The 21846-nt window shown below is 35.6% G+C and overlaps 1 protein-coding gene across 3 annotated transcripts in view; it reads left to right on the top strand.

The window, feature by feature from the left end:
* Positions 1-21846, top strand: part of CSMD3 (CUB and Sushi multiple domains 3) — a gene marked incomplete at both ends in the record, with an annotated part of 670606 nt that overhangs the window by 481534 nt on the left and 167226 nt on the right. For all 3 annotated transcript variants that reach the window (XM_084281281.1, XM_084281280.1, XM_084281279.1), the window contains 2 exons: positions 117-304; positions 5820-6014. In XM_084281281.1, coding sequence (XP_084137407.1) covers positions 117-304; positions 5820-6014 — 383 coding nt within the window. The remainder of the gene's footprint in view (positions 1-116; positions 305-5819; positions 6015-21846) is intronic.

Below are 21846 nucleotides of genomic sequence, written 5' to 3'. Positions count from 1 at the left end.
TTTTTTTTTTCAGTAAAAACACTGCTAATGAGAACATTTATACAATCTGGCAAGCTGATTTGAGTGAAAATGTTTTCCAAACATTTTATCTAATATTTCTCTTTTTTCTTCTACAGTTTCAGTATAGAACCAAATTATGATTTTCTCTATATCTATGATGGGCCAGATAGCAATAGCCCACTAATTGGAAGCTTTCAAGATAGCAAGCTTCCAGAGAGGATAGAAAGCAGTTCAAATACCATGCATTTGGCTTTTCGGAGCGATGGGTCTGTTAGTTTCACTGGATTCCACCTGGAATACAAAGGTAAATAAAGTCATTTTTGTTTTCTATTTAAAATATTTGAAGTATAAGTGTAAAGTTTAATCTGCTTTAATTTTTCACAGTTTTATTCCTCGACATATATTGGTTTTGTCTATAGGTATGATAATGTGTATATGTACACATATCTATATGCATGTTTTTCTGTATATGTAGATGTACATATGTTTATATATGTACATATCTATATGTACAAAATATAACATTATAAACATATCAGAGGTTCTGACTTAAATTAGTGTATGATTTAATTTAGCTTCTACCCAGTAATGTTAAATGATTGATTTAAAAAAAAATTACATTGGTTTAAATGTTTCAAAATATTGATGCAGTAACAAAACGTTGATGCATTTTTTTTTTCCCAGAATATAATTGGTGTTTTTTTTTTCCCTTTATAGTAGGGCATATTTAAATATTTGAATTTATGATTCCTGTCAAATGAAATTATGTCCTAGAAGCTAGGACCAATAGTGAAAAATTAGAGCTAGACGTTTGTACAATAGATCTGTCCACATATCTCAGACAGAAATATCTGAGGTCATAACACAGTAAACAGGAAAATATAGGCTTGTAAAAGTCATAATCAGTATAACCTTTCAAAATTCTCTGTGTGACTTAAGAAACAGAAATATTTATTATACAGTGAATAGAAAAAATATCCAATAATCCGTGAAGACAACCAGAGGGAAAATATGGATATTGCTAGAACAGTGGCGATACAGACTAACCTCTTTGGACTGATTTTCTTTTTCATGTATTCTGAAAGAAATTAGTAAAGATTAAGGTATACAAAATGAAAAAAATATGTTACTTTGATGATGTTGTTACTTTGGCAAACCCACAACGTGTTCTTTTACATTCCTAAAGCCTTTGGATTCTATGTATGTAAAGAAAATTGTCTCCACAATATGATCTGGTCCTAATATGTTAAAAGTAGCTCTTCCACATGTTGATGGTAAACCAAGGTGTATGCACTGTTCCACATCACTTTTAAATATTTCTTCTAGCTTCTCAATTAAATTGAAGAATGATAAATGAAGATGAGAGTGATATTGAAAGCAGCTCAGCGATGCAGAACTTTTTTAGAACAAGCAACTATATTGATTTTTCAAAAAGACCAATCTTTTTTTTTTTTTTTTTTTTTTCTGTTGTGCAGTTGAATACATTATTGTCTTGTGGAATTAAAGGGTTTCTCTCATACAACAATCAAAGCTGGGAAGATACTCACTTGGGACACAGTCTTTTCTCATTCTTGATCTAGGTTTAAACAAAGAAATGAATTGCTGTAGTCTGGAATACAGGCAGAATTCTATTTCTAACATTACTATTAATCTGTGTATGTGCCACTAAAATAATTTATTTCTGTGCTTCTAAGAATCTCTAATCTCAAAGACAATATATAGATCTTCCCCTTCTGTAAAGGGACTAGAAATCTAAGTAATAAAAGGATGTAGATAATAGATGCAAGTATCCCTTACTGTATGCAAGTAAGGGATAGTTTGAGAGAGTAATCAACCTAATTCTAATTTTTCCTGTTTACCTGATATATTGTCAGAACATCCAGAGTATGCATTTCAACATCTGCCTTTGAAGAGTGAGACATAAACCAAAGGAGCCATTTTAAAATCTCCAATAAAAATAACTTCAAGAATTAGTAAATTCGGACAGATCAAACTGATGAGCAGAGGAACACCTTGTTTGGCGCATTATTCAGTTTTAATTGGGACTCTCTGCTAAATTTGACCTTGCACTGCTTAATTTATTTTTAGGGGTATCATAAGAGTGTAGTAACTGTCAAGTCTTAAAATTTGAAAGCGATATAACTGTTATTAGATGGCAAAAGAACATTTGTAACATTTCATAATAATGATTTAAATTGTTCTTAGTGTCTTGTTTATTTCCAGTCTGTGTCTACATGTTTAAGAATCTGGAATGATTTAGTAAACATCCTCATATTCAAAGCAAAAAATCAAGCAACAATGAATGAACGTTTGAAAACTAAAACAAAAATTCAAACTATAATTTGAATAGGACAACTTTTACATTTAGAAATAAATATTTTCACCTACATGACTCTGGTACTATCTGTTTTATTCTAATATTGTCATTAGTGGATTGTAAATATTAAAACATTGTAAGTATGACATCTGCAATAGAAAAGTGACATGCAGTTAACTTAGCCAAAAATAGTAATTACATTAATAAGGAAAAAACTCTTTACACAATGCTTTATGAACCTAGTGTCTTTTGAACTCATAATGCGTGACTGGGCAGGCAATGTACTAAGCAGTTAATGGTGTTACATACAATAAACAAGGCAGAGGAAGAATTTGTTTAAGGTGTACACTTGCAAGTTTTAAACTACTTTGAGTAAGAGCTGTTGTTTTGTGTTCTGAATTTTCAAGAACAGAGAATGATTGGATTATTGAGGAAAGTAACTACAGATAGTGTTGTTGTAGATGATTAATACAGACTAGTTGGCCAAGAAAAAAAAACACATATCTGGAAGAAATGTAGCCTTGGTAATCTTGGGGGATTTTAATTACTCCAATAGCTACTTCAGGGCATCTCTTGACTGTGTTTGTTACAATTTCTTGATGCAGGTGACACTGTAGCTGACCAGGGTAAATTCTGGAAATTCTGAAATTCTGCTGGAATAGTTACTCACTTAACAGAGAAATGATCAGTGCCGTGATGGTCAAGGATGGCCTTATAGTAAATTGAAAACAATAAGAAACTTTTAAGAAAACCTTTAATTGTTGGACCAGATGATCTTGGAGGTCTTTTCCAACCTTAATGAGTCTATGATTCTGTGAATATGGTGGTCCATTGCTCAGTGGGCTAGGGACTCAATGAATAGGAATGAGAAAAGTTTGTGGTACCTTTTTACCTCAGGCATATTTTGTCCCCAGTCCTCCCTGAGCATACTAGAAGGGTTTGTTGGAGTGTAGCTTTATCCATAGTGGAGTAAGAAAGAGTTAGGAAGCACCTAAGTCAACCAGTATGTAAGTTCATTGAAATGCTGTGGTTTAATCTGGCAGGGAGCTAGGCACCACAGACCCATTCACTCGCTCCTCCTCCCAGTTGATAAATACAGGTTAATACATATATATGCAGAAAACAAGTGATACACAATGCAATTGCTCTACACCGGCCAAATGATGCTCTGACGGTCCCTGATCAGTAGCTGCCCTCCTGGCCAACCCTCCCAGTATTATTGTTCTACATGATGTTGTACAGTATGGAAAATCAATTTGGACGGTTCTGGTTTTGTCCCCTCCCAGCTTCTTTTGTTCTTTTGCACCCCCAACCTCCTCTCTGGCAGGTCAGTATGAGAAACTGAAGACATTGACTTAGTGTAAGCACTGCTCAGCAACCACTAAAACATCAGTGTGGAGGGATAGAGAGAGATTGTCCAAGCAGCCAGGGATCAGCTTAGGAAAACCAAAGCCCTTTTAGAATTAAATTTGGCCATGGACATCAAGGGCGATAAGAAAGGGTTTTGTAGGTACACTGGTCATAACAGAAAGACTAGGGAAATTGTGGGCCCTCTCCAGAAGGAAACGGGAGACATGGTCACCTGGGACATGGAGAAGGCTGTTACATAATGACTATTTTGTCTTAGTCTTCATTGACAATAGCTCCAGACACATGGCCCAGGTCCCAGAAGGCAAAGGGAGGGACTGGAAGAATAATGAACTTCCCTGTGTAGAAACAGATCTGGTTCAAGACCATCTAAGGAACCCGAAGGTGCACATGTCCATGGGACCTTATAAGATACATCTATGGGTCCTGATGGTACTTCAGTCCTCCAAACTTATTTGTAGCCCTCCTCTGGACTCGCTCCAGAAGTTCAATGTGCTTCTTGTACTGGGGAGCCCAGAACTGGACACAACATAGGTAAGATCTCACCAGGGCTGAGTAGATGGGGAGGATTACCTCCCTTGTTCTGAATGCACCCCGGGATACCATTGGCCTGCTTGGCCACAAGGGCATATTTCTGGCTCATGGTCAGTCTGCTGTCCACCAGGGTTCCCAGGTCCCTCTCCACAGAGCTGTAATCCAGCAGGTCAGCTCCCAACCTGTACTGGTGCTTGGGGTTATTTCTTTCTAGGTGCAGGACCCTGCACTTGCCCTTGTTCAACTTCATGAGGTTCCTCTCATCCCAACCTTCCAGCCTGTTAAGGTCTCTCTGAATGGCAGCACAGCTCTCTGGGGTATAAGCCATTTCTCTAAGGTTTATATTGTCAGCAAACTTGCTTAGGGTGCACTCCATTGCATTGTCAAGATCACTGTTCAACATAAATTGAACAAAACTGGACCCAGTCTGGGACACACCACCTCCAACAGGCCTACAGATCTCCAACAGGCGTACAGGCCTCCAACTAGACTCAACACTGCTAGGCACAGCACTCTGAGCTCTGCCATCCATCCAATTATCAATCCACCTCATTGTCAGATCATCTGGGCTGCACTTCCTGAGCTTGTCTATGAGGATATTATGGGAAACAGTGTCAAGGGCCTTGTTGAAGTCGAAGTAGACCACATCCACTGCTCTCCCCTCATCTACCCAACTAGTCATCTCATCATAGAAGGCCATTGTATTGGTTAAGCATGATTTTCCCATGGCAAATCCATGCTGACTACTCCTAATCACCTTCTTATCCTCCACATGCTTGGAGATGACCTCCAGGATGAGCTGCTCCATTACCTTTCCAGGGATGAAGGTGAGGCTGACTGGCCTGTAGCTCTTCTTCTTGCCCTTTTTGAGGACTGGATGACATTGGCTTTATTCCCATCCTCAAGCACCTCTTCTGTTGCCCACAGCCTTTCAAAGATGATGGACAGGGGCCTAGCAATAGCATTGGCCAGCTCCTTCAGTACATGTGGGTGCATTCCATCAGGGCCCATGGATTTGTTTGTCAGGTTTGCTTAAATAATCTCTGATCCAATCCTCTTCAACCAAGGGAAAGTATTCCTTTCTCTGTACTTCCTCTCTTGTCTCCAGGGTCTGAGGTTCCTGAGGGCTGATCTTAGCAGTAAAAAATGAAGGAAATAAAAAGCAACTCTGCCTTCTCTGTATCCTTTGTCAATAGGGCACCTGCCCCATTCAGCAGCAGGCCAACATTTTCCTCAGTCTTCCTTCCTGACCATAAGATCTGACTTCATCCGAATGGATAACTACATCATTGTTCACAGTGAACTCTGGATAAATAGTTCTTGTGATGGCAATCTGGGAATTATCTGGGAAAAATATAAGAGATATGGTTTGGGTCATTATATAGCAATGTACCCAGTCTTTAAAATAAAGGAAAGATGACTACAGTCACAGGAAATTGATGTAAAAGGGAGGGATTCTTAAAAAAATAAAAAATAAATAAAAGTAAAGAGTGCATTATGTGACTACAGGGTGGTCAAAGAAGACCTTGAGAGAATTCTAGAAATCATGTGATATTTTAGATTATATTCAGAATTTTCTTTACATGTTTTTCTTTTATAGCAAAACTACGTGAGTCTTGCTTTGATCCTGGAAATATAATGAATGGAACGAGGCTTGGAATGGATTATAAACTGGGCTCAACTGTCACTTATTACTGCGATGCAGGTTATGTTCTTCAAGGATATTCTACGCTAACTTGTATCATGGGAGATGATGGAAGACCTGGATGGAACAGGGCTTTGCCCAGTTGTCATGGTAAGAACAATTTTTCATTTATTAAATTTGCTACTTTTATTCTTGCTTTGTTGCACGGAAGAAAGAGTACGAAATTAGAAAAAAAAAAAAAAACAAACATTTTAATAAATCTCTTGTTTAGAACAAAAGCTCTTTTCAGTTATATGTTTATTAACTCTAGATAAATATTGCTGCAAAATGTTAATGCCATTGGATAAGTATTGCTAAGTTGTTACTGAGTATAGAGGTGAATAGTAGTGCTGTTCTCTATGTCTGTGTGAATTCTTGAATTAGCTAATTTACAGGATATCATATATAGATATCATGCCATAGGCATTTATTTAAATACAATAGTAAATATACTCTGAATGCCACAATGTATTTTTGTTTCTTTTTGTTATTACTGCTTTTTTAACCATATAAATAAAATATTTTATTTATTCAACATCACATCATTTGCAGTAAGTAAGGCTAAATAAATAGTAAAAAAGGCTAAAATAAGTAATAAGGTTAACGGTATCCTGGGATGCATTAGATAAAGGTATTTCTAGAAGATGATCCTTTGCCTGTACCTTCAGCACTAGTAAGGTCACATCTGGAGTAGTGTCCTGTTCTGGACTCCTCTGTATAGGAGAGTCATGGAGCTCACGGAGGTAGTCCAACAAAGGGTGATGAAGATCATGAAGGGACTGGAGCATCACTCCTATGAGGAAAGGTTGAGACTCTCTAGACTAGAAAAGGGTCTTGGGCAGGGTCCTGCTTGGGCAGGATCTCATCTGTGTGTACAAATATTTGAAATGAGTTTGGAAAGAGGATGGAGCGAGGCTCTCATCAGTGATGCCCAGTAACATGACAATGGGCACAAACTGAAACATAGGAGGTTCTGTCTGATTATCAAGAAACACTTGATTACCATGTGGGTGGGAATACTGGCACAGGTTGTCCAGAGAAGCTGTGGAGTCTTCATTCTTGGAGGTAATTCAAAAGATGCCTGGACATCACCCTGGGCAACCTGTCCCCCTGCTTGAGCAGGGAGGTTGGACAAGGAGACCTGTGGAGGTCCCTTCCAACATCTGCCTTTCTGTGATTTCATGATTAAACCTGTTGGACATGTGGTCCCTTCAAAAATTCAGCCTTGAATTGCACCAAACATCCAATCCTTCAAACTTTTATGGATATGAATAATTCTATTAATACATGAAATATTCCATGAATAATACTGATTTCAGTAACCTCTTGGCTTTTGGTAATATTACCACTATCTCAAGCACAAGAATTTTCAGAATTAGATACTAAGAAAAGATTTGATCACAATTTTCCTGATATGATTTTAACGCTTTCCAGCAATTTATAACCAGTACAGAAAAAAAAAAAAAAACAACACACCACCACCAACAACAAAAACAACCAAAAGAAAAAACACCTATTTTCACGTATTCTATATTTAGCACAAAACTTGTATCAAATAAATAACCAGTAAAGAACATGAAAATGCAAAATTACAAAACCAATATTTTTTTGACAGGGGTTGGTTTGGTTGATGTTTTTGTTTGCTTGTTTGTTTCTGGATGAACAAGGCCTTATTTTAAAGATGGTGTGTCCCCTACTTTCTTAAGATAGGCTGTCACAACTTAAGATCCATTAAAAAAATCCTTGGCTTTTTAGTTTTCACTTACATTTCTTTTATTGCTTTTTCTCCAGTTCAGAGTTGATGAAGATTCATAAATATGTTGCTGTGATGTATCATATGTGTATTTTCCCATATAATCAATGCTTTCCATTTGGGGGGAATTTAACTCAAGAAAAACAGAACATTCACTTAACAGTTAGAAAGACAATAACAGTAGATTAGCTTCCAACTGCGTGGAGCTGGCTGAAGCATTTTGTGAGCTTCATTTTTGAGCCTGACAACTGTCCAGTCTGACCTAAATAAAAAAATTGCTTACTCGAGAATTGATTTTCTTCCATGCTGCCAACTATATTTTTGAAACTCCATAAAACTGTCAGTGTTGTAATAAAATTGGTATACAATACACGTCAGTTTGTTTTGTGTTATTTTTTCCATTTTACTATTTGTTCTGAGAATCTGAATATACTTTTTTTTTCTGAGAAACTGAACATCCTTTATCACTGAAGTATTTTGATCTAAACTTTAGTTATCAAGGCAGTAAAGAAGTTTGTTTAAAAATTGACTATCATTGTCTAAACCTTTATACTTTTCATATTTATTTAGAATTGAGGATCTTCTATCCTGTGAGTCATATTTAGTCACGGGGGAGTGAGGCACCTCAGAAAGTGAAAAAGAAAAATATTATTAAAGAGTATTTTCATTTTGCCTATATTTGGAGCTAAGTAGGACAGAGGAGAGGTACAAATAATGTTTGACACTCCAAATGTCTCTCAGGGCTCAAGGGACATGCTTTCCAATATGCAAAATTGGTCTCATAAAGATAGTTCAAAGAGCCCAGAAGAGCTTTTTTTGCTTTTTAAAAAGAATTTTGTTGCCAATAATATTTGATCATTTACATTAAGAAAACAATTAGATAAATAATATGGAAAAACTTGGTATCAGTGTGAAACTGATATACAGCAGTCCAAAATCAGACTTCCTTGTTGCAATAAATACCGATACTTACTCTGAATAGTTAAAAAAAAAAAAAAAAAAAAAAAAAAAAGATTCTCCTCAAAAGAGGAGAATGGAGTACCATCTCTTTACCTATTCTCAAAAACTTCTAATAGTTTAACATGTATTCTTGAGAGACTGTAGGTGAGGGTGAGGGATCCATTTAGATAGAGTGGTTAAGGGTCTTGTTCTAAGGTATAGCTTCTTAGATAAAATATGGGGAAAAAAAATCCCACTCATAATTAGAAAGAAAATGAAGGCCAGGGTTCTGTGATATTGAAAGGGCAATTGTTTTCTGAGCATGCTTAAAGCCATCCCAAACATCTGCTACATCAAGTGCCATAGGAAATATTTATTGAGGAACACTGGTGTTCTGGGTCTGGTCAGGCTTCAGCATGAGCTAGCTTATGAATTAGTCTGTCAAAACATGCCTTCTTGGGAATGTGCAAAACTAGAAAATATGAGTGTCTACAGACACTGAAAGTTAATAACTTGATTTTGGAGTTAGGTAAAAGCTGAATAAAGGCTTTCATGATCATAGAGGAATAGTTTTCCAAAATCTATTCAGTGCAGAGAGCTAATATTTCTGCAGCAAATGCAGAAATATTAGCTCTTTATGCACCAAATTTTTTTTATGGCGTAGTCCTATAGGATTAATCATGAGGCATGACTTGCATTTGGTTGAAGTCATTATTCAAGATGACCTTGGGTATCTCTAATAAGTGTGGGAAGCGAACCATTTTTTTTATTATTTTTTTTAATGAACACATGCAAAAATTATTCAGGCTAATATGCTAAGCTACTTGGCATTTCATGGTGGATGTTAAGAACAGGATGTAATTAACATATGCAAATGCAATATTCCCATGACAGAGATGATGATAAATAATTTCTCCTAGCTGCACCAACTATAGTTTATTTATTTAATTAATTTTATTTTTTATTTTATTGTAATAAGCAACAACTGTTCACAAAATTACAAAAGGCCTGTAGTGGAAAATCACATTTATGACTGAGTGTTATACCTTGTTCCAAACAGAATAAATAACTTCTTGACCACTAAAAAATATTGCTAAATTTCTTTATAGTCAGTTGTTCAGTCCTCAGAAATATGTGAGTACAGACTTCAAATGATCTCTATCTGAAAGACATAGATAACAGTATCACATGTTGTCATAAAATGTCTATGCCATGATTTGTCTCCCTCTCTCTCCCTCTTTTTTTTTTTCAATAAGAAATCAGTACTTAATATATTCATATGTGCTGTTTTTTGTAAGATGTGTTTAAAAGAAAACCAAAAACCAATTCCACACCATAACATTTTAAATCAACAGAAACATTCTTAATTATGTTTGCAACAAGAAATATTAATTTCTAATCTTAGGGGCATCAGTACACAATTACATACCATATCAGTTTAGTGATTACAGACCATCCTGAAGACTGCATATGAGGAAGGAAGTGAGAGTCTTGACAAAGGAGTCTTACACTCCTAAAGTTCCTATGACAAAATTTGCATTATTAGGAGTTTGGAAAAGGGTGCCTGCAACCATATCATCTCCCAAAGTAATGTTTTCCTAAAAACTGAAATGTCAGAGGAAATACCTTTGTTTTGGCCCTGAGATTGGCATTTGGTTTCATTTGCTCTGACTTGTGCTTTTCTGAAACCTTTTAGGATGTGATACCTTTAAGGATGGAAGGCTGCACAGAAAAGCTTAATATTGCTATTTATTATTCTGCAATACAATACGACAGCTTTTTCATCAGTTATGCAATATTGATCACTAACTTTACAGGAGGAATTTTAAGGCACTTTTTACACAGTAAAGCTATGATTCTAATGTGGTGATTGCATACCAATGTGGCCTTTTGAAACCATGACTTGTCAGCCAATTATTTGTATAGTCAGACTAAGTAATATTAGGAATAGGAAAAAAAAAAAAAAAAAGCAAAAGCAAATATATATTAACCATCATTGACTATATTCTTACAGATTTGAATCCAGAGGAATATAAAAGACTAAAGCACGTATATTCCTGGATTGCTTTTATTTAGAAAAGATAGGTTAAAATAAGGTTGAATTTCTAGGTACTCTAATTTATATTATTTAATATTGCTCAAGTATGTTAAATACATTTAGTTAGAACCAGAATTTCCTTATCTATTTGATGTAAGTAAGAAGTATTTTTGTGTTTATAGTATTTGTATTTCAAGATTTTGATTAAAGAAGTTGGAACATTCATTAGCATATTTCTTCCATTCTGCACTTTTGCAGTACAAATCTAGAATTCTTGATTATATTCTCAGTTCTTTAGCTATCATTCACAAGCAAATAAAAAGAAGATTTTGAAAAGCATAAAAAACTTGTTAGAAGCCTTGTTATTCATTAATGTCCAACTTGTTATTCATTAATGTCCATCTTTCAACCTGTGGTATTTAACGTTTTTACCTTTATCAAAAAAAACAACCAAACAAAATATGTTTCTAGGAAAAAAAAAAAAACAACAACAACAAGTAAACAAAACAAACAAACAAACAAAAAAATTGTTTTCAGTAGAAAGATCAAATTCATGTCTAAATGTACCTCAGGTCAGGATCAGACTTTTTTACAATAATACTCTACATGTATAGTAATAACTGCATTTTGAGTTGACTGCAGTTACTGCACATTAATTGATTTTTCATTGTAGTTTTGTTACTAAGAGCACTCATATCTAAGTCCTTCCAATATTTCATAAATTTAATGTGTTGGACTTGATTTTGCAGTTTTCTGCAAGAGGCTTGCAGAGTCTTAGTATGCTTGACTTTCTTTAATATAATGTATCTGCAACAGAGAATTAAGTTTACAGTTAATACGTTGTCTTCATGCTTTGAAGATGGCAAAGGATTTAATGAGGTGATGGAAAAGAAGCAGAGATACAGTGAAGATACAAACCCAGGATGACTTATAATCACTAAAGAATTTGTTGCAGAATTAAGCCTCAGAAATATGATCTTTATCTTTCTCATCTTAAGAAATGGCTTCAGTCAGAAACTTTGAGAATGACATTTTGATGTAAAAGAAATTTATCCCTACTAATTTTAAATTTGAATTATGACTAGCTAAATGATATTATTATGGAAGAGATGTCATTCAAAGGGACCTGGACAGGTTCATCAAGTCCAAGTGTAAGGTGCTACACCTGGGTTGAGGCAATCCCAGACAAGAGTACAGACTGGGAAAAGAGCTTACTGAGAGCAGCCCTGCAGAGAGAGGCTTGGGGGTTCTCATGAATGAAAGACTCGCCATGAGCCAGCAGTGTGCACCTGCAACCCAGAAGGCCGACTGTGTCCTCGGCTGCATCAAAAGAACACCAGGTTGAGGGAGGTGATTGGCCCCACCTAGAGTACTGCATCCAGGTTTGGGGCCCCCAGCACAAGAAAGACGTGGACCTGTGGTCCAGAGGAGGGCTACAAAGATGATCAGAGGGCTGAAGCACCTCTCCTCTGAGGACAGGCTGAGAGATCTGGGCACGTTCAGCCTGGAGAAGAGAAGGCTCTGGGAGACTCCATTGATGCCTTTCAATACCTACAGGAGTCATAGAATCATTAAGGTTGGAAAAGACCTTCAAGATCATCTGGTCTAACCATCACCCTACTACAAATGTCACCCATTAAACCATGTCCCTAAGCACAAGAGACATGGTCCCTTACACCTCATTCCTGGGCAACCTGTTCCAATGCCTGACTACTCTTTCTAAGAAATCTCTCCTAAAAGAAATTTCCTCATACAAAAAAAAAGACAGAGATCTCCTGGAAAGAGTCCAGCAGAGGGCCACAAAGATAACACAAGGCATCTTCTGTAGCATCTTCTCTATGAGGAAAGGCTGAGAGACCTGGGTCTGTTCAAACTTGAGAAAAGAAGACTGAGAGGGGATCTTATTAATATTTAGAAATACCTTAAGTGTGAGAGACAGAGGGATTTGGCCAACCTCTTTTCAGTGGTTTATGGGGGCAGGACAATGTGTAATGACCAAAAAATGGATCACAGAAAGCTCCGCACCAACATGCGAACGAACTTCTTCATGGTGAGGGTGACAGAGCAGTGGAACAGGCCGCCCAGGATAGTTGTGGAGTCTCCTTCTCTGGAGATATTCAAGGCCCATCTGGATGCCTACCTGAGCAACCTGCTGTAGGGAACCTGCTTTGGCAGGGGGGTTGGACCCGATGATCTCTTGAGGTCCCTCCCAACCCCTACAATTCTGTGATTCTGTGATTTTTTAATTTCTATCCTAAACCTTCCCTGGCACAGCTTGAGGCTATGCCCTCTAGTCCAATCACTAGTTATTTGTGAGAAGAGCTCAACACCCAGCTCCCCACAACTTCCTTTCAGGTAGTTGGAAAGAGCAATAAGATCTCCCCTCACCCTCCTCTTCTCCAGACTAAACAACCCCAGTTGCTCTTCACAGGTCTTGTGTTCCAGGCCCTTCACTTGCTTTGTAGCCCTTCTCTGTACATATTCCAGGACATCTTTGATATCCTTCTTATAGTGAGGGTCTCAAAACTGAACACAGCACTCAAGGTGTGTACCAGAGCAGAGAATGGGGACAATCACCTTCCTGGTCCTGCTGGCTTATCTATTCCTGATTCAAGCCAGGATGCTTGACACACACACAAGCCTGGGCACACTGCTGGCTCATGTTTAGGCAAGCATCAACAAACACCCCTGGGTCCTTTTCATTTGTACAGTTTCGAGCCACTCTGCCCCAAGCCTGTAGTGTTGCATGGGATTTAAAGATGGAGAACTACTTTTTTTACAGAGACAGATAATGACAGGATGAAGGGTGGTGGTTTTAAACTGAACGAGGAGAGTTTTAGATTAGATGTTAGGAGGAAATTCTTCACTCAGAGGGCAGTGAGGCACTGGAACAGTTTGCCAAGAGAAGTTGTGGATGCTCAATTCTGGAGGTGTTCAAAGCCAGGCTGGATGGTGACTTGACCAACCTGATCTAGTAGGTGGCCTGTGGCAGGGGGATTAAAGTTCGATGATCTTTAATGTCCCTTTCAACCCAAGCCATTCTATGATTCTATGATTACAGAATGAAAATCATTAACTGCCAAGGGCATGGGAGCAAGTTGTCCTACTTGTTCTTTGATTTTTTCTGTAAAGGGACTGCTCTGCTGTTCTGCTAGACTTCTTCGCTATGTAAAAAACCTTTCTTAAGTGATCATTCAGATAAGATATAGCAGATTGTTGTTGTTGTTGTTTTCATTACACTTTTTTCATGAACCATCACGCTTACACAACTCCTTTGAGTAGGTAAAGAAAAAGTTAATGGAGGTATACTTATATTTACACCATAAACAAAGAGACAAGACTTAATGCTTTTATTTTAACACTAATCAGTTCCCTTAAATCTTTGTAATCAAAAGCTATAAAACCAGTACTAGGAAAAAAAATCCCCTGTAGTGGACATGTTTATGATATTGTTCACCAAATACTCCGTAATTACTCTGTTAATTTGCATAAGATTGTGTTTAAAGTTGTGAAGTGTGAAGTGACACAAGAAAAACGAAAATTAAGTGTGTAGAGATAAAACATTTTTTCTTTAAAATATTAAATATATTTAAAATATTATTACAGACTGTAGTATAGTGTGTTTCTAAAAGTATTAAACCATTGTTAATAATTAACTTATATGTATGATCAGTTGACTTTGGCTGGCTGCCAGGGTGCCCACAGCACCACTCTCTCACTCCCCATCCTCATCAGGACAGCAGGAGAAAATACAATGGAAAACACTTGGGGGTTGAGATGAGGACGTATAGATTGCTTACCGGTTACCAGCTTGGGGTAGATTAATTTCTTGTCAATTAAGAACAGAGCAGGATAGTGAGAACTAAAAACAAACCAAAAACACCTTTCCCTCACCAGCATTCTTTCCAGAGTCAGCTTCACTCTTGATTGTTCTTCCTCCTCCTCCCCTGAACAGTGCAGGCAGATGGGGAACAGGAAGGTTGTGGCCAATTCATAACGCTGTCTCTGGTGCTCCTCCCTCCTCCACTCCAGTGTGGGGTTCCTTCCACAGGTTGCAGTTATTCAAGAATTGTTCCAGTATGGATCCATACTATGGGGTGCAGTTCTTCAGGAACAGACTGCTCCAGTATGTATATACCATGGGCAATATTCCTGCCAGAAAACCTGCTCCACCTTATGCTCCTCTCCATGGTCTGTAGCCCTTTTAAAGGCTAGATCCACCTTTCCGTGTGTGGAGGATTCCAAGGGCTGCACAGATACCAGCTCCCATTTTGGAGCTACTTGGAACTTGGCCTTATTTATCATGGGGCAGTTTCTGGGCTCTACTCACAGAGTCCACCCCTACAGAACTCTATCTACCAAAACCTTGCTACATAAACCCAATACAATGTTGCTGCAGAATAGATTTTTACACAACTTTAATGTAGCGGCAATTGAGGATTCATTTTACAAATAACAACTTTAAATTGTACGATTTTAACAGCACTTCATCAGCATTTGATCATCAGCCAATTTAATACAGAATTTGCTACAAAGAAACAGTGACTTATTTAAAAATTTGAGAATGACAAGTTTCACCTGAAACTTGTTGCAGGGTCCTGGTAGGTAGTTGCATGCTTCCAAACCACCCCCTAGAATAAATTACTCACCCTACTCCCTTGTCAGTGTTTGTCTGCAGATGAGTTTGTTCCTCGAAGGGTCAGCCCTGAGATGCACATCCCCTCAGGGGTATCCCTGCTTCCTTGTTGGTGTTTGCCTGTGGACAAGCTTGTTCTTCAAAGGGTCAACCCTAAGATGTGCATCCTCTCAGTGGTACCCCTGAGATGCGTTCCAGCTTAGAGGGAGATCAAATGTGTCATGTGCTGCTGTCCTTGGAGAGCTCAAGGGGCTCTTCACTTGGGACTACTGTTTATAGGACTCTGAAGCAATCTACTCTTAATTAGTACTTTTCCATCTTGGCTATGGTTCAGATAAGGCAATTCTGGTATTTTCCACCAACCCTGCTATTCTGGTACCTCCTAGAATGCACAGTTCTGTTACTTCCCAGAGCCCAAACTGCAGGGTCTGAGATACATTCAGGAAGTGCCTGTTCGTACTCACCTGTTATGCCTGTTGCCCACTGACAATAGGGGACTGAAGTAACATTATGTAATCATGAGCCATAGTTGAGTTGCAGAAAGGCTTCTCCACCATGTTTTCCTTCAACCTCTACATTTATAACATAAAGCGATTGACCCATAGTCATACTCAGATTCCTTATTCCGTCCATTCCTTTACCATTAGATACAGTGAAATATCCAAATACACAGTGGAAGCTGTACTGCTTGAGATTAAAACATAAAGCAGACACTATTTTGGATGGATTATAAGGCTACTTAATGAGAGAGAGCGAGAGAGCGCAAGAGAGAGTGTGTGTGTGTGTGTGTGTGTGTGTGAAAATATATCCATTAGAAGATTCCTGAGAAAGTAAGAGTTTGCATCTGAGTATACCTTAACCTATAATCCTCACTCTGAAACCATCGTTTCTTTAGGAACTCACTCATCATTGGTAGAAAATAAACTATTGTACACCAATAACTATCAAGTCAAAATGTCCAAAAGAGGAAACCTAACTTTTGCCTACTGGATTTGGCAATGAGAAGAGACTTGGTTAAAAAATATATTTATATTTTTATTTATTTATTTTATTTTATTTTATTTTATTTATATTAAAATATATTTATATTTTTATAAATTTTATATTATTTCATATGCTATATCTTATATTTTTATATTTATACTTTATGATACATTTATATATTTCTTCTTTGAAATATTTCCTATGAAAGGCCACTGACTCTATATTGTAAAATGCATAAATATTTTGGGGAATAGAGAACAGAAATAAAGTCTTTCTATATGGCTATGCAGGTACCTGGTATTTTGCCAAAAAGCATGCAGCTTTTGGAAAATGTCATTATATGTCATTATATTAAACCTTCATCTTTTCTTAAAACTGTTCATCTCTTCATATCAGAGAACATGTTACTGGAAAGAACTAAAAAGGTTAATAATTCTAGAAGCTACAAAACAATTAAAATAAATGCAGACATACGTATACACACAGCAAGCATTATTTTGAGTACACACCTATTGCATATATTTTGGAATTCAAAATATTGCTTTACAGTGCTCTTTGAATAATGAAGTCTGTATGTAATTATTTCAAGCTTTCATTTAAGAAGTTCTTATGTAATATAATGGTTAATAAAGCATAAGAAGTGAAAAATAGTAGTTAATTACAATAACCTCATTAAAACTGGCTGCGAGGGAATCCTAATTTCCAAGGTGTTTAAGGGATTAGTTAAATAGAGTGCACTGTGAAACCAAGTATTTATTCCATCTTGTGTTGAACTAAATCTGCCTCCAATTTTTAGAAGCAATATTTAATGAAGGAAAAATGTTATAAACATGAAAAAATAGTTTAAACTGTGTAAATCTCAGGGGTTTTAATCTTATTTTTTAATATTTTGTAGTCCTTACTACAAAAAATGTATCTGAAATCAAGCTTGTATAGCCAAGCCATAATTTTAAATATGTCTACTTAGATGCAATTGCTATGTTCAATAAAGGGGTTGAATAAGCAAAGAAAATGTATCAGGTAACTTGTGTATTATTGAGCATGCAAATGATAAAACTTTCAAATTAATTGACAATAACATCACATAGAAAATAGATGAAAATGCAGAATGAAGTATGTACTTTTGTGGGGCTGCACATTAATTTTGTTTGTTTGTTTGTTTGCTTTGAATATATACTTTTTTTTTCAGTAGAAGATTGAAAAGCATTATTATTCCTTTAAGAAAAATTTATACCATCATGCATTCTGAGATGAAGAGAAGAAAAACAATTTTGTATAATTGTTTCTGTTCTAAGTGTTGACATCACAGCTGCATCTTTTTCATTGAAAGTTTTTCTGAGCAGACAAGATGACTAGAGTATTCTACTCTTGGAGTGAAAAAAAAAAAAAAAAAAAAGAATCCACACTTTTTATTCACACAGATAAGCAAATATTTATTGTCCGATGACTGCAAAGCACTGAAGTAGGATAGGATTATGTAGTATCAGTCAGTAATCAAGGTAAATCAATTAATTAGTAAGTGGAATTAAAGAAACTGATACAGTCATCTGTGCTGCCGGTACTTGATAAGCATGTGTATTTCTTAATCTTGGGCAGCAGTCTGAAGGTTCTTACTCTTGTCTAAGACTTCAGTAACCCACTCAATTAGAAGAAGATTTATTAGGTGGAGAATGTTGGTGGTTAACTCTTAAAAGACTCATATCTCATTTTTTGCACAAAGTTGGATTTGGATTGATTTGCAATGAGGACCTGATGAGTGTTCTGTAGAACAGGAAAAGCTGCAATTAAAAAACCTCATCAGTTTAAATGGAATTCAGTTTTCTTTTCGTTCTTGACTGGGCCACATATAGCAGTTAATCAATCAACTCTAGAAATGGTAAACAAGATAATCTTCCAGATTAAAATGGATAGCCTCTTCTTTTAAGATCTCATGTTTCTTGATATTTTACTCATAAACTGTATACAGTAACTTTTTTTTTCTTCTGATTTCATACTGTCTTGAAGAAACAGTATAATCCCTAACAAATTTTACTTTTTTTTTTTTTTTTTTTTTTAGGTATTAATTGGAACCTTTACATTACATACTTCTTTATTATATCATGAATTATGGATAAGTGTTAATGTATAATTCATTAATTACAACTCTAATACATAGCCATGTATTCGAACTACTGCACAAGTTCAGTTTTCTTGTTATGAATAAAGAGGATCACGTTTCCTTCCTTATTGTATTGCACTTCAGTTTATATTTTTATATTGCTTTGATAAAGAGTTACTGATTAATTTGGTATTTTAGAATAGTACTTATGTATTGTGCCAAGAAAAACATTGCTGTTGTTTGTGGGTGAATTTTATTAAAAGTTAGGCATTAAGTTATATTTAGATAGAGTTACAGTTGAGAGTACATGTAAGTAAACGAAGGTCAGAGAACATTACAGTGATATTTTAATTATCCCCAGTTCAAATATTAGTGGTCCAGTTAACATCTTTTTAATTCAGCATTGAGATAAAGGTATCAAATGAATAGAGAAACAGATGGCCTAAAGCAGAACAGATTTTCTCAATGAGAGTAAATATGACAATAATATATTAAGAATGTATCCAAAGTGTCCATAATGCACTCAAATTGGACACCCTGGGAGGAAGGGAAGAGTTAAAACAAAGTAATTTTTGACTTGGTACAAGTAATTATATCATACTGTGGCATTCAAATGAAATTGAAGAAAACAGCAGAAGTATTTACTGGTGACATGGAAATTATTTTAAAAAGCAGTTTTAGAGCCTCGCCATTCAGAAGCAAACCCTGAAAGGATAACCAAAGCACACAGAAGCAACAAAGTGAAGGAATCTAACAAAAATTAAAATATCTAATCCAGGAAAAAATAAATCATGTTTAAATGAGGGAGGAAGAATAGTGTTTCAAGCATGGTTTTGAGAAACAAATACTAAAGCAGTGAACCTAATACAACCACTAAAGTACTTGTTAAAGCATGAGAAAAGAAGGAAACGTAGTAAAGTATCTATACTTTATCAAGATCAATAGCAAAAATGTGTTCAAGGACAATGTCATTGCAGAAAGCTAAGTAAATTAGTTATGTTGTGCTATGTTACGTTAGTTATGTTCCTGAAGAGACCAGAGAGGTCCTTCATTGGATCCGTACCTTTCAGTTTAAAGAACTGTGTCAAAATGGATGCAGTTATAGAAGATGTCTTGAAGAAAATCTATAAAATGAACCATAGAAGGTTGCTAGGATTAAGCAATATTTTCTGTGGAGCTCTGAAAAGAGCCTTGGTATTAAGTGTTTGAAGTACAAATGTTGACCTTAATGTTAAGTTTGCCTGTATATCAAAGCAGTGGAAGGTAATGAATATGTCAAAAGTCTTCGTTGATGAAGGATTGGCTAATATCCATATTAGAAAATTGGTAGATATTATAATAAAGAACAGCATAAGGAGACAGCATGATTGAACATGTTGAAGAAAATTCAGTGTAACTTTTGAAGTGAACTTTTGAAGCTTAATGGGAAAACAGGGAGCTCCACAAGGATATGGATGAAATTAGCAACAATTGTTACAATATAATTGAACTGTTAAAAACTTTCGACAGTTTCATGAAGAAGGATTTTAAGTGAAACATAATACAGTGTGTTATGTAGTTATTAGATAAGAAAGTTGTTGGAGTTATGGTGGGCTTTATGCTATTTATATATATATACTAATTATATATATATATCGGTAATGTTACCTTACTATATATATATATATATATATATACACACACAGTATATACACACATGTATATACACAATATATACAGTGTGTGTATATATATATATAAAACTATATATATATGTATATATAACTATATATATATATATATATATATATATATATATATATATATATATATATTAAGGTAAGGTTACCACAAAGATCCCGTACATGTTTGGACTGGGAATTGTGCCATCCAATACAACTTCACATGAGATTGAAACAACAGGGTTCACAGATACTGCAAAATTTTGCTGCATCATCAAATCTAGAGTCAAATGTGCAAAGATTAATCTCTCAGTACTGTGTGACTAGGGAGTAAAATGTTCATCAGTTTCACTTTTGTTAAAAGCAAGATAAATGATTATAGAAGAAATAATCATAAATATAAGTTTTTGATGATAACAAATTAGCTTTTAGAATTTAGGTAAATTACCTTGGAATCATTATGATGATTCCTTTGCAAAATAGTAAAGTCATGTCAGGATAACATTTTAAGAACTATCCATTTACTTATTTATTTATTTTATTTGTAGAGCATCCTTGACCATGAGAAATATTCATATGAGTCGGTATTAACACTGGAACAAATAATAAAACATGAAAGTAATGTTGGCTTCTTGCCTGCAAAAATGAGTTTATTTCTCAGAGCTAATGGGAAAATAAAATGGAAACTTTTAAATGTGATTTTTAATACATGAAAACAAAATAGTGTTAGATTGCTGGATTAATGCAATTAAAAATACTCTTAAATAGCTGAATCAAAGTGCCTTAAATCTGTCTTTCTGATACTGAATACTTTCTTCAACTCATTGATCTGAAATGGAGGTAATAAGATTTTCCAAGTCTGTAGTGTTGCCAGTGAAGTACATGTGAAGGTCTTCCACACACAAAGTCGGGCAAGCTTGCTTTATTTTCACCTTATGGCACTGCTAGATGTTGAGACTAATTAACTTAATGAATTCAAAGACTATTAAAATCTTAGTAGAAAAATAGCTGCTATGCTCTTCTTCAGAGAGTAGATACTTGGTCTTTGTATACCAGTTCACTCCTTGATTTAAAATTTATGTATATTGAAGATATTTCATCTTCTTCAGTTTAGTAGCTGAGAACTAAGCTCTCCTGAGTGGGAATAAGTATATCACCGCCCCACCCCCTTTGTTCACAGCAACTGTTTACTATAGATGACTAGTCAGTTATGTTTTAGAAACCTGGAATGAAGCTATGTGAATCTGTGGCCTCATCTAAAGAGTAATCTTCAAAGGTGTTTCTTTTACTGTTTGATAGAGAGGTGCTTTCACATTTCTATCCTTGGGTGAGATGGATCATCCTCTGGGGGAAATCTCTTTCTTTTCAACTGTACTGATTTACACATACATATCTAAAAGGAGCAATGTTTTGTTGTTATTGTTTTCCTGAATGACTTGTGTTCCATGACTTTTCTTTTTCTCTCAGATATATTATTGAATTGTCATATTTAATTTGCCACTATTTTCAGAATGACCCTGTTAGCCCTTAATTAACTCAATAATTTAAGTATTGAATTGAGAAGATTGTTTTTACTTTTTGCATTTTAATTTATTTTTCCCTATTAAATACAGAACTACATTTATTATGGTTACTATTGTAACAATGAAAACAATGAACAATGGCATTTTATTCTTTAGTCAACTTGCTACTTCAACTTCTGACAGTTTATTATAGCGGTCTGATATTTACTGCGTGGGTATGAATCCACTGGTAAATTTAGTTAGCCATGAATCCAGTTGAAAAATGAAATGGGAGACCATTTAAAGAAAACTTTTTAAAGTGCAGAACTCTA

The sequence above is a fragment of the Netta rufina genome, assembly GCF_964035555.1.
Source record: "Netta rufina genome assembly, chromosome: 2".
In the NCBI taxonomy this organism is placed as follows: domain Eukaryota; kingdom Metazoa; phylum Chordata; class Aves; order Anseriformes; family Anatidae; genus Netta; species Netta rufina.
This window is presented reverse-complemented; position numbering and strand designations above follow the sequence as displayed.